This window comes from Amyelois transitella, chromosome 24 (assembly GCF_032362555.1).
Source record: "Amyelois transitella isolate CPQ chromosome 24, ilAmyTran1.1, whole genome shotgun sequence".
In the NCBI taxonomy this organism is placed as follows: Eukaryota; Metazoa; Arthropoda; class Insecta; order Lepidoptera; family Pyralidae; genus Amyelois; species Amyelois transitella.
Window position 1 is genome coordinate 1,951,695 of NC_083527.1, and position 13,379 is coordinate 1,965,073.

Below are 13,379 nucleotides of genomic sequence, written 5' to 3' on the forward strand. Positions count from 1 at the left end.
TCTGGCCTGCGACCTTGGCGGCGACCTACATCAGACCCTACGGCGTGAAATATTTCAATATTAATCTCTGACGTCATCATGAAGCCCTGGTACCTGCCATTTAAGTACAGTGGAGGCGCCGTTTCTCAATGACAAAAGAACATTTGTTTTGATTCATAATTAAAAAGCAAAATTCGAAACTGGAAAGTCATTGACTGTATTGACAAAGTCACCATATTGTTATTATTTTTTTCAGGAAATTCAAGGTTCTGAATCTGAAAATTATCATTTTTAATGATAAGGTCGCCTTTAATTTTATCTATTTATTAATACTATCCCTTTTCAGTTATATTATAAATGGATTAGGGAGTCAATTTTATTAATCGTCATTCTGACAATATGTAATTGGAAGTATGCATTTATTTATTAATGTTTGAATTCTCAATTTTATTTACGAGTCCATCACCAAAAGCCGCTGCGCAAAAAATGTCTGTCAAATAATAAACTCATAAAAAAATTGATAGAAGTACTTATCTATGTGTTATATACCCACTTATACTTGATATTGACATACGTATTCAACAGTAATTATCATCAATTGGATTCAAATAAAGGAGGCGTACAACATAAGTTTTAATTCCCCGCGCAAAACATAGATGGCGCTAGTAGTTTAAAATGGTTTTCAGTACATATTTGTATTTTCTTAAATAAATTTACTTGGAAGTTATTATTCCGAATGTCACATAAAATCGTATTTTAACACTAACGAAATGAGTTTAGATTGGATCATAAATGACTTTTTTTTTCTACGTATTAGTATTTATTTTGTTCCCTAACTAACCTAACCTACCTACTTCAATCAAATAAGAAAGCCTTGATTTATTCGTCTGGATTGGACTAGATCTTATCCAGAATAATGCGGTGTTTTCCGGTTTTCCACACCTTTCCCTGTGATTAACAGATTTATAGGCGTTAATTGGAAGCCATTGCGTTCAAAGAAGTTCTTAATTTGCAGCTATCACACCTTTTCAATTTGTTAATATATAACATAGGAAAGAGTGTACCGTACCGTACCAACCAATGTTAAGACCGCATTTTCTTTTCAAATTAAGTAATTGTCATTTCAGATTAGAACGTTTGGAAATTCCGATTTTATTGAAATTTTCCTGTGTTAACTGGCCGAAAATAAATTAGAAAAAAAATCATAAATTAAAAACAAACACGCGTGCAGCCGACCACAATGGCGGACGGTCGTCGACCCCCGACCTGCGTAACTGTTCGTCGCACGCGCAGCCTCCGCGGAGGTTATACTGTTCCGGGTTCTAGGGAATTCGCTTGTTATGGTCAATATCTTGGTATAGTGCTATGAACACAGTATGGCAAAAAATAAGCTGCAAGTATACACTAGACCTTAAAAAGAAAGTACTAATAGTACCCTAGAATTAAAAATAAAAAAAAAGTCAGGGCAAGTAAATAGATATAGTCTCTGCCTACCCCTAGGAAGTGCCTATGTCACAATTTGAATCTCAATTCCATCACTAGGCCATTCACCTGAATGTGGCATTTCTAGACCAGTCTCTGTCAACCCCGTCAGGGATAAAGACGTAATTGCATGTATGTATGTAAATTGTATTGTATAATTGTATTTTTTTTTTTATGTATAATATGTAAATTCAGAATGCGATAGAAAACTTCACATCTCTTTCGCACACTGCAATTGCATTAAACATAGAATTATGGAATAAGGACAAATGAATAAACATTGCTGATTATTTTAACGCCACCTAGACACCATGACCTTATCTGACAAGTCTTTGACTGTATTTAGAATTTTAATTTTGTCAGTGTTTGAACTAACTAACTTTCCTATTGTTTAAAGGAAGAAACTGAAACATTTTTTTACAGGGATTTACAATAATAAAACAATATTTACGTTTCGTAAAACAATGGTAAAATTCTAAACGTATGTATGTAATGTACTAGTAAAGATTTAAACGAGCTGCTTATTTCTTAGTCTCACGTCAAAATGATTATTCTTCTTCAATATTTAATTCTATCTGGACGGAAGTTTAAGATACGGTATGCATTTTATTTTTAACTAACTTTTGTTCCGAACTTCATTCCCGTGTGAATATCCGAAAGTCCAGCTGATGCCTACGTGATTATTAGTTTATTTAATTAAAAAAAAAGTAAACAAATGCAAACTACTTCGTCCACTCAAAAAAAAATACACATATCAGTGTCTACTTAAAAAAAATAAAAACAGGTCATTGTCAATTTAAAAAAAAAACTTGATCTATAGTCTATAATCGCGTGGGCGGGTAACCAGCCACCGTGGCACACTTACTATGTTTGGTCTGGCATGTACGGTCGCGTTCATAATTGCAGTCATAGTTCGCAAAACTTTATAGCTTGCACTCACCGCTGTCACTCACACATTCACACAAATAACACAATAAACAACAAGCGGTAAAGCGTTGGGTAACGCGCCATCAAGAAGAGGGTAGTGTAAGTAAAAGTCGCCGCGCAGCGGCCGTCGTCCGCTAATCAACACAGCGACATGCCACACAGCGGAGATCCATGGTGGATCAGTACGAAAATTATGGCTTCATACCGACCAGAACATTTGCGGAACAGTTCGACACATCAGTGGTTACTGTTCGTCGAGATTGCACCGTGAGGGACTACACCACAGACAGCCAGCAAGAAAGCCGTATTTATCCGAAATAAATAAGCAAAAACATTTAGAATTTGCTCGGCAGTATTTGGATTTTGACTGGAAAAAAGCAATATTTACGGACGAAAAGTTCGTTTACGTCATCGCAACACGGTAGGCTTCATTTATGGCGAAGAAATGCAACTCGGTATGAAGAAAAAATATTGGGCCAAAGATGGAGTCTGGACGCATATCTGTAAATATGTGGGGCTGGATGAGTGCTGCTGGACCTGGGGAACAGGTGTGGATAGCAGGACGCGCTACAGCTGCTCATTATGTGCAAGTGCTGGAAGAAACCATGTTACCAACTGTGCGGTGTATTTATCCGATTGATGATATGCCAACAATATCATTTGTGCAAGACAACTGCCCTGTGCATCGAGTCCATATAGTGCGTGAAAGGTTCTGCCAGTTTATATTAAAACCACTAATTACTTAGATAGTATTTTAAGGACAGCTTCAATATCTTTTCTTTATGAAAACGAATAATTAAGCTGTAACCTTAATAACAGAAGATAAGTAGATGATATAATTAGTGTAATATGCTGTATGTGTAGCTTTATATAATCATCGATATGTAAACAAAACTATAGGTAAACTGTTTCAATAAAATTTACTAATTTTAATTATTGAATGTTTTATTTTGATCCCTCTTGTTTAATATTTCTTGCTGATTTCCGTGTTTGAAGACACGGGTATTGTAATTCTTAGATATCAGTTAGTTAGTTAGTCAGTCAGTTACTTAGTTCAAATGGCACCTTGAAACATTAAAAATTGTCAGTAACACAATTTTTTTTAAATAGACAAAAAAAATCCTTGAATAACTTCGGAATCCAAGTAACGCTAGTAACTAGAACAAGCGAGTGTGAGCAAGCGAGATTATCTAATATATCTTAGATCTCACTTGCTCACACGAAGTAATAAAATTGCTACCCACTAACTTTCAAAGGAACCACTACCTATGTTAGGGACGTGTGCAGACAAACTTTCAACCTTATCGAATTGACATAAGTCTGGCAGTCGCAGGCTTCCCTCTATAGGCAAATCTTATGCAAATAATGAGAGACGACGATATCTCGATCGACAATTATCGGGCCCAGTTCGGCCATCGTTGATTACCGTCTCTTTCTGTTTTGTTTTGTTATATGTCATAGAATAATAAACTGTTTTACTTAGTAATCATTGGTATTAAAGACCGTATTCATTTGATGGAATATTTATTCTTTTTAAATATGCATGTGTGTGTGTATCTACTGGAACCACAGTGCACGCTATTTTAACCCGTAAGAATTTTAAAACTATGACTGCAGATATGAACGCGATCGTACGCAAATACAGGATTACTGTAATGCCACATAGCTTCTCCTTTTATGGCGTTGTGACAATTGTGATCTTGATATTTTTATACCGTTTAGTATGCCAACAGGAAAAATGCCATTTTAGGTATTATGACGTAAGTGACGAAATGATTTTACGCTTTTGGAAAAATCTATAAATCTAGGTACTTATTTAAATTTCTATTGTAATATGAAAAACAGGTAAGTAAGATTGGTTGTTTGATTGTTACGAATAAACCCAAAAATAAATTATATTTTTTTATGAAATTTCGCAAAGAGGCTCACAAAACCTTCAGGAGAACTAGTATATTTTACTATATAGTTTAAATTGATCAATCTATAATTTATGCGGGCTCTACAGGGTCCCATTCTATCCGTCGTTAGCGGCTGCTAAAGAAACAAATACTAATTTTACGAGACGAAATAATTAAGAGAGACATGGAGAGAGAAAATATATGTATATGACATGCTTGTTGTCCACCACTAATTGTTTATACCATGGACTAAATATAAAAAGGACTGGAAAAGTCGTACAAAAAAAGCACATGCGAAATTGTTAATAATCCTGTTTAAAAATAGATGGCGCTAATTTTTACACTGGACCATACGAGTACCCTGGCCGCTTCATCTTGCATGTGGCATTTCTCAGTCAAAGTTGCCAATAATATAAAGCTGGCCTAAAACATCCTATAATCCTGCTAAAGAACCTTGGCACAATATATTCAAATCACCCAGCGAAAGTATGATTGATTATGTCGAACTGGCGAACAATGCCTTGCGTCAGGTCAGGATGACACATCTTGGTGAATCATGACGGAATCCGTAGCCTTTTGAGGATTTCTCAGAGTGATTTGGCTAGTTTAAAACAATATGTATATATTTTAGTATAGGATAGGATAGACTTATTAACTCGGGATTCTTCTTTTCATTAACATACAACGTCGGTGGGAGTGGAAAGTCCTAGACGTAAATACCTTGATCGAATTAAGGACGTCCTGGTAAAAAGCTATGTAGATTAGTTTGAATACTAACCGATACTTTAACGGTGTGGGAAAATAACGAGAGGATATGATGCACATTCAGGCAAACATATAATCCAATACTGGTTAAACTCCCCTGCAAAGGTTGCGGAGGTCAGGTGGGAGTCGCTTCGTGTAAAAACCTGACTAACCCAATCCAGGATCCATGGTCAAAGGCTTACCCCGGCTAGTCTCTGGAATGGCGATTATGGAAACGGGACTAAAAGCCTGGAGGGAGAAGTATTTATTTCATAATAATAAAGAAGCTTATGATTGCCGGGGCAAGCAATTATAAATCACATTAACAAAAACCAATGAGGTTAAATATCGATGAAGAATTTGAGGTTAAATATTAACATCCGCTCATATCTACTTAAATCGAATCGAAAGTATTGGCTCGCAAAAAGTGCATTCAAAAATCCACTGTCCCTTTCAGTGAAAGTGTCCTGTGAATGAGTTAAAAAGAGACGGATATATTAGGATCAGGATGACGTAACGGCGAAAGGGAAAGCACAGCTTTTGATGTCATGCGACATTTTGAGGTTATGTAATTTGACGTTTGACAAGTCGTGACAAGATTGCAATCGAATTGTGCACTCGATTTGACAACGAGTGACTTTTAAATATTTGTGTAGGTAAAATTATTTTTATCAAGTCTCAACACACAAGATAGTATATCTTTGACATAATTGTTGGTAATTCCCCTAACATGACTGAAATTATGGTCCTTCGTGGTACCAACAATTTTCGAGGAATTCTACTGCAAAAGTACATACACCGAAATTCTTTATCTACAAGTGACATAAGCTAATATCTAATCCTAGATACTTGATAGGACTGAAGAAAATAACACAAATTAAACCTTGAATTCTTAAAGGTATCTCATTATAACACAGAAATAACATGAAACTAACTATATAAAATTACAATTGAAAATATGTACCTTACTTTAGAAAGCCACATTTCATTTACTAATAAGGAAACTGAAGAATTATTTACTATTACCACAAAACATATTACATCAAAGACTGCCTTATATGGTATTTCTACAGATGATATCAAAGGTATCGTAATTTAAAGTGATCTGAATGCGCAATATGTGTGTCATGGTGAGTTAGGACTGATGTTGCGAATTTGTTTACCTGGTAGGCTTTGTTTTGATATAGACATGCTACTAGCCTTAGTTAAGGTACGCGAACGCTATCTTTTTCGCGCGAAAAACTATCGCTGTCCCGTTTTCCGCCATAATAAAAAGCGAAACAGCTACAGTTTTTCGCGTGATAAAAACGACGTCCCACGTGACAGGGGCAGATTTACTTAAAATATGAATATTTTATTCGTCGAACTTTCAAGGAGCAAATTTCGAATGTCCTGAAAAAAGGAGATGGTGGTAGTACCCGTAATCGTCGAATATGCATGAAAAGAGTAATGAGTGTGAAGGAAGCGGGAGAGGTCTGTCGGGATCGTAAGCAAATGGAAATGCAGTCTCTGCCTACCCCAATGGGAAACAGGCATGATGGTAGAGGTATGTATGTATGTTTAATATTTAATATTGAAAATTTGGTAGTCATTGTTTCGTCGTCTTAACACGACTTGCCTTCATCTAGGGCTACTAAAATGTAGAAAAGACATTGAATTAGGTATTTAGTGCCTGAATCACGAATTTTGCTAGCCGTATTCAGCACGTAAGGAGATCTTACAAAAGAACGAGTATGTGCAGGATGAAGTGGTTCGATAAAGGACTGTTATTAATTTATTAATTACTTAATTTTCGCATGAATGATTTAAAGACGGGACAAAGAAAACATACTCTAGAATATGATCAGAGAATGAAAGAAGATTATAGAGGCTTAGGTGATTTTGTAAAAGTATTATTGGGACACCAATAATGCTTATAAAATGGACTGATCTTTTTGGCCTTGACTTGTCGACTTAGTTTAATTTTAAGCCAATCCAATTACTTAGTGTGCACGGTAGCATGCTTAAATGTGTTTCATCGTATTATTGAGCCACGAATGTTTTGAGTAAAAGGTTTTTTATGTAAACTATTGTTAGGTACTATTAAAACAGAACCTTTTCTGTAAATGACTGTTGTATGGTAAATGGGCCAATTAAGACAATCTGCGACTTTTTAATTGTGAAATAGTTCTCGTTATGGCTTATTCTATAATAAAATAACAAACCTGTATCGAAATATAAGATTATCGATAGCTTTAGATATAATAGCCAGCTCCTTCTCTAGAAATTAACAGGAGATCCCACCTTATTCTCTTATTTGTTGTTATAAAAATGATTTGTAAATATTTTTAACGGCCAATACATTTAAGTCAATTATTTAATGGTTAAACACAACCTCACGACGATAGAAAACTTTTTTTTTTTGTTTTTAAAAATAAAATATTTTTCTTTTGATCTTAAATGAAAGAAAAAAACATGCCCACTTACTTGGAAGTGTAAGATGATAGTCCATATCAAACCCAGGGTGAGTTTAGGGTTGCCATCTACGATATCTTCAGCTCTGATGTTGACCAGCTTGATTTTCTTGTACCGGAGGAAGTCCAGCGCCATCTGCACGTTTTGGAGCATGTGGAAACGCATGCGGCCTCGCTCGCGCGGCTGTGGATAGACAGGGATGGGTGATGTAGCAAAATGTCTAACTTTCACAAAAAATTCAAAATTCCGGTATTATCTGCACGTTTTAGAATGAGGTTTAAGATTATTCGGGAGTGCGTGCAGTCTCGCTCGTGCGGTAGTTGATAGATAGGGACGGAAGATATAGCAAAATGTCTCAATTGCAAAGTACAAAATTCGAGTGCCTTCTTCACATTTTAGAGTATGTGGAGACAGACGCATGCGGACTCGCTCGCTCGACTGTGGATAGACAGAGAGAAGTGATGTAGCAATTTCTTAGTTTCGATATAAAGATACGGCATCAAAATAAAGTACATATTGCAACACTCTATCTCTCATCTTATGAATCCCAATGGTCATTCGGATCCCAGCACCACAGAGCAAGCACCGCCCAAATGCGATTACCCTTGCTTGCTCTGTGCCTATTACCATTATCTATTTAGACCAGGAGGTGTGCCAGTCTACCCCGCCCTGACCGGTTGCATTTAGGTCAATGTAGTTCACCTAGTGTTAGGTCTTACAAGAATTGTTATTTGATGAGATAGCCGCTTTTGCACGATTTGAATTAGGATTATCGGGTATATCATCATATCATAGAGAAGTGCCCATTTTGTGAGTTGCTCGTTTTGCGAAATGCCCATTTTGAGAAATCCTATGTTTTTGATGAAAAATGGTTCTCAAAAATGTTGACACCCCTTTCTGAGTGTACGTACTTATAATTTTATTGTTCGGTCGGGATGATCAAGTTAATCAAATAAGAGACATTAAAATCATAATAAACAAATTACATTATATTAAATAAAAATTATTAATAAAAAAATCTACGCATCACTCCATAAGTTCATGGTCAAATTATTAATTAAAATTCTATAATTAAAATCTATCAAAAACAAATTATTTCATCGGCCATTTATTTTGATGATACGGAACAAAATTAAGGTACGTGTTTAAGTTATTTTAATTGACCTTTTTATTTGAATCCAAATAAGGAAATGTCGTTTAAATGGAATAAATAAATAATGATAAACATGATTGAGATTCAAATAGTGACAGGTTGCTAGCCCATCGCCTAAATGTAGCCTTTTACGACATTCATGGGAAAGAAAAGGTGTATATATGTATACATATATTTCCTAAACAAATTGAAAATTAAGCCGTTAAAAGATAGAATTACTACTTTTAATCACTTTATAGCGTGTTAATCACTGTTTAACTTCATTCTGTGTTAGGAAAGCGATAATCGCTTTTAGTATGCTAATGTTCCCGTATATTCAATACCAGCTGTTGCCTGCGACTTTATCCGCCTTAAATCTCTTTAAGATACATAACAATCACGTCTCTATCCCAAACGGGGTAAACAGAGCCAACAGCATTGACATGACTGAGAGGCAGCGTTTAACTGTTTGGCTAATGATGCCATTGAGATTCTAAAAGTGACAGGTTGCTAGTCCATCGCCTAAAAAAAGAATATCAAGTTTATATATACATATATATATATATATATAGAATATAAGCCTATCCCTTAGTCGCCTTTTACGAAATCCATGGGAAAAAGATGGAGTTGTCCTATTCTTCTTTTTATTGGTGCCCAGACGGCACAGAAGATAGAGATAGATAAATAAAACAGCACAAAACAGACAGAGATGGCACAAAAGCGTAGAGTGGTCCTATTCTAAGGTGCGTGGAACCACGACACCAAGAAGGCAAAAGAAGAGAGAGAAAGAAGAAGAAGTATACTTACGAGGTGTTCGCCAGAAAGCACCTCCAACAGCGATATGAGGTTGAGGCCATCACGAAGATCTTCAAATAGGTCGTTCACGAGGCGGTTCACCTGTTTAAAAGAAAATATATTAATACATTTATTGTAAACTAGCTGTGTACCCGCGACTTCGTCAGCGTACTTGCGGAGTTCGTTACTCTTTCACGCAAAAACTACTGGACAGATTTTGATGAAATTTAGTACATGGGTAGAATATAGCCTAGAATAACACATAGAGTCGTTTTTATCCCGAAATTCTCACGGGAGCGAAGCCCCGGGGCGCAGCTAGTCGTCCGCGTGGAATAGTTATTTTGGGCATCATTAAAGCCCTCAAGGATGATTAATTTTCCCCGTTTTTTAGCCAAAAGTCTTTAGAAGATAAACAGGCACGTTTAGCTGAATGGCTTTATAATGGAATTGAGATTCAAAAAGTGACAGGTTGCAAGCCTACAAGAAGAATCTTTAGTTTATTAGCCTTACCCTTAGTCGCCTTATACGACACCTATTGTACAGATATGGAGTGGTTTTGTGCCGGGAACCAAACGGCAGAATGATGATAGTTTTATAACATTACCAACATTGCACCAAAAACCTGATATGGTGGAGGTAAGTATAAGGTAATTTTGGGGGGCAGATTGATCCTCTGTCCATTTACACCTGCTTTGGGGGCACTGTGTTTTAGGGACTTGATTTTAAAATTTCTCCTTACATAGGCAAAACTACAAATTATCAGATATGTAGATATTTGATTGTGTTTTTTTATTTGCCATAACTTATACATTTTAGTTAAATATTATCAATTTTAGTATACAAGTACACTCTACTAAAAGACAACATCAATGGCAATACGTAAAACAAAGCCATTCATTAAAGCGAATCGAATTGAAACAATCGATTGAGGAAATAAAAATAATCGACAGGACACGAACATCCTGTCAAAATTACTTCCATGAGTTAATGGCAAAAAAAAATTTAAAGCTTTCAACACATTCAATCAAAACCGATGACAAATACTTTTAATACCAAAAATATCTAAACACTACAAAAAAAAAAAACAATTATTCGTAGTCTTAAAACATTTCTAAGAGAAAGAAGTATCAAACGAAACAAAACGTTGCATAAACTTAACCAAATTAAGAATCGGTTATTAAAAAAAAAGCGTAACGCTGGTGACAAAAACAAGTGAGAATGTTGTTATGAAAAATCCTAAAAGCGACAACAAAACGCTGACTGAACATTCACAACAGGGGTGTTACGGACATTAGTATTAAAATACGTGATTGCGGATTTATCACTTTCGAGGTTTATGGCCTACATATCAAAGCCCGTGATCAACCTTCGTGAAAAGCCCACAAAGTGGCGAATTCTTTTTTTGTATCCGTAACAACCCTGATCTAAAACTTACTTGTTGCGGTGGACAACATGGTTGGTTGTTCACGATTTCACATACGTGTAACCGTGTGTAGGTCTGTCCGAGCAGCGTTGGGATAAAATACGTTAAAACCTGGTGAGATTCAAACAATCTTCATATTGGGAATCATTATTTTGATTTCATTATTTTAACTAATGCAACAATCGAGAAAAGTTGGTAGGAATTCCCATATAAGACATGGCAACCCTAATTTAAAGGAATTCCCGCGATATTTGTTTTATTTCTTTGGCAATTTCAAATCTAAGGATGCGTTCACTTTCCTACTTTCGTATTTTATTTTTCTAAATATCCAAAATAATAAAGGATACCTTAATTCCTTAAATAACATCCATGTTTAAAATTGGTAATTAAAATATTGAGAAATCAGGAATTTAATCTAGCACAGATAATTCAACAAATTGCTTTGACTTTATCTGTTAGAACGATAAAATAATTAGGAAATTATTGCATAATCTTGGAAAATGTGCAGTTTCTCATTTCAATTTATAAACTGTTGACTACTGCACTTTGCATATTTAATATTGTAATATATTACGCTTGATAGATATCGTATAGTGTGTAAGCACTTAATTTAACATAATTTATATAATGCACGCATGTTAATAAATTAGAATTACTTTACGAATACAATATAAGCCGCCTTTATACTCAATAAAGCGCGTATAATACTTAAAATAAATAAATATATCAAGATAGAAAAGTAACAAATTTTTCCAACAGCCAGTGTTACCAGGTATGGATTAAAATAAGATCTCACGCACATGGCAGTTTCTATCATTTAATTTTAGTATTCAAATTTAATTATATAGATAATACCAACGTAGCTAGACCATAATAAATGTTATTGAGGTCCTACATTTAAGTAGGGTAGACAATACATAAAACAAACCTTGAGATATTTCCAATGCTGCATTCCAAATTGTAAGCAATAGAAAAATGGCAATAAATAATTGGATCAGAAAACAAACACGGTTCTTAATCATCATTATACCTATAAGATGAAATAAATAGTATAAATTTAAAATACAGAAGTCTTGATTGAAGTTAAATTGTGCGAGCCTTTGTCCTGCCCCCAGTATCATGCCACGCGCGACGCCGTTATTATCGCGTGAAAATCTATCGTTGTTTCAGTTTTTATTATGTCGTGAAACGGGACAGCGATAGTTTTTCGCCCATTAAAACAAAGTCGCGCGTGTCATGCTACGGGGGCAGCAGAGTTATACTATATGTACTTTAGCTACTAATATGTACTACTACTACTACTACTTATATACTAGCTGTCCCGGCAAACGTTGATTTGCCATATAAATAATTTTTAAGTAATTTCTAGTTAAAATAGATGTTAAGGGTGGACCACCCTTAACATATATTTCATATTTAATACATAAGAAATTCTATACATAAGATATATCCTTTTAAAAGCGGATTACAACTACAACTAAATGTAAAATGAGATGTCACAATTAAAATAGAATGTTGGAGTAGTAATATTTAAAATACATATATAAATTGATTGTTTTAACTATGTAAAGAAAGCAACAAAAAAGAATATTTTCTTTTCATAATTTTAGTAAGTATAGACGTGTGGACGTATCATTATCATCACGAAGAGATCTTTGCACATCAGTCACACGTAAGATCCGGAACCTTTCGGCGTCATCAGTCGTGTTAACAGGATGACGGCGTTCGGTCATCTTGATGACGTTATCTTTAAGTTGACTCACACCATATATGGTGAGGTCTCGAATGTTTTTTTGTTTTTGCACAGGTCATTAAAACGACACTACTTAAGGGAACGCTAAAGATATTTTGAAGGGAGCCAAGAAAGGGTTCGCTGTTAGTGTAGGAAATAAGCTGAAAATAATAAAATAATTTCGCTCAAAGACTCAAAAAAGACAGTCATTTATTCTTTCTTATTTTTCTTCTTTAAATTACAAAATGTTTGTTCAGACACTCTAAGGAGTTCGTAACAGTTAAAGAGCAAACTCAGAACATGATTCGTCGACGATAACCTGAAGGTTGATAGAGATATAGTGGTCAATAAAATGCGTGAAACTTTAGAAAAATGCCAAATAGATACGTTAACTAACCACATTGTTAACATCAATGTCAACGGTCGTACTTGATATTAATTCAATAAATAAACGCCATCTGTCGACAAGTTTGTGTAATAGAAAAGACGAATACACAAGTCGAAAACAAATCACTACATAGTATAAAACAAAGTCGCTATTTTAGTCTGTTTGTTTGTATGCTTAAATCTTTAAAATTACGCAACGGTATTTGATGCGGTTTTTTGTAACAGGTAGAGTGATTCAAGAGGAAGGTTTTTATGTATAATAACATTTATAATTTTGCACCCGTGCGAAGCCGGGGCGGGTCGCTAGTCCTACTACTATTATAAAGGCGAAAGTTTGTATGGATGTTTGTTACTCTTTCACGCAAAAACTACTGAGCCGACTACCATGAAATTTGGTATGTAGGTAGCTGAAGACCCAGAATAACA

General features: G+C 35.1%; 1 protein-coding gene across 4 annotated transcripts in view; it reads right to left on the reverse strand.

Moving 5' to 3' along the window:
* LOC106135826 (dystonin) overlaps positions 1 to 13,379 on the reverse strand; it is a 261,721-nt gene that overhangs the window by 157,148 nt on the left and 91,194 nt on the right. For all 4 annotated transcript variants that reach the window (XM_060951186.1, XM_060951190.1, XM_060951182.1 and 1 more), the window contains 2 exons: positions 9,424 to 9,513; positions 7,497 to 7,667 (listed from right to left, as the gene is read on the reverse strand). In XM_060951186.1, the coding sequence (XP_060807169.1) occupies positions 7,497 to 7,667; positions 9,424 to 9,513 (261 nt within the window). The remainder of the gene's footprint in view (positions 1 to 7,496; positions 7,668 to 9,423; positions 9,514 to 13,379) is intronic.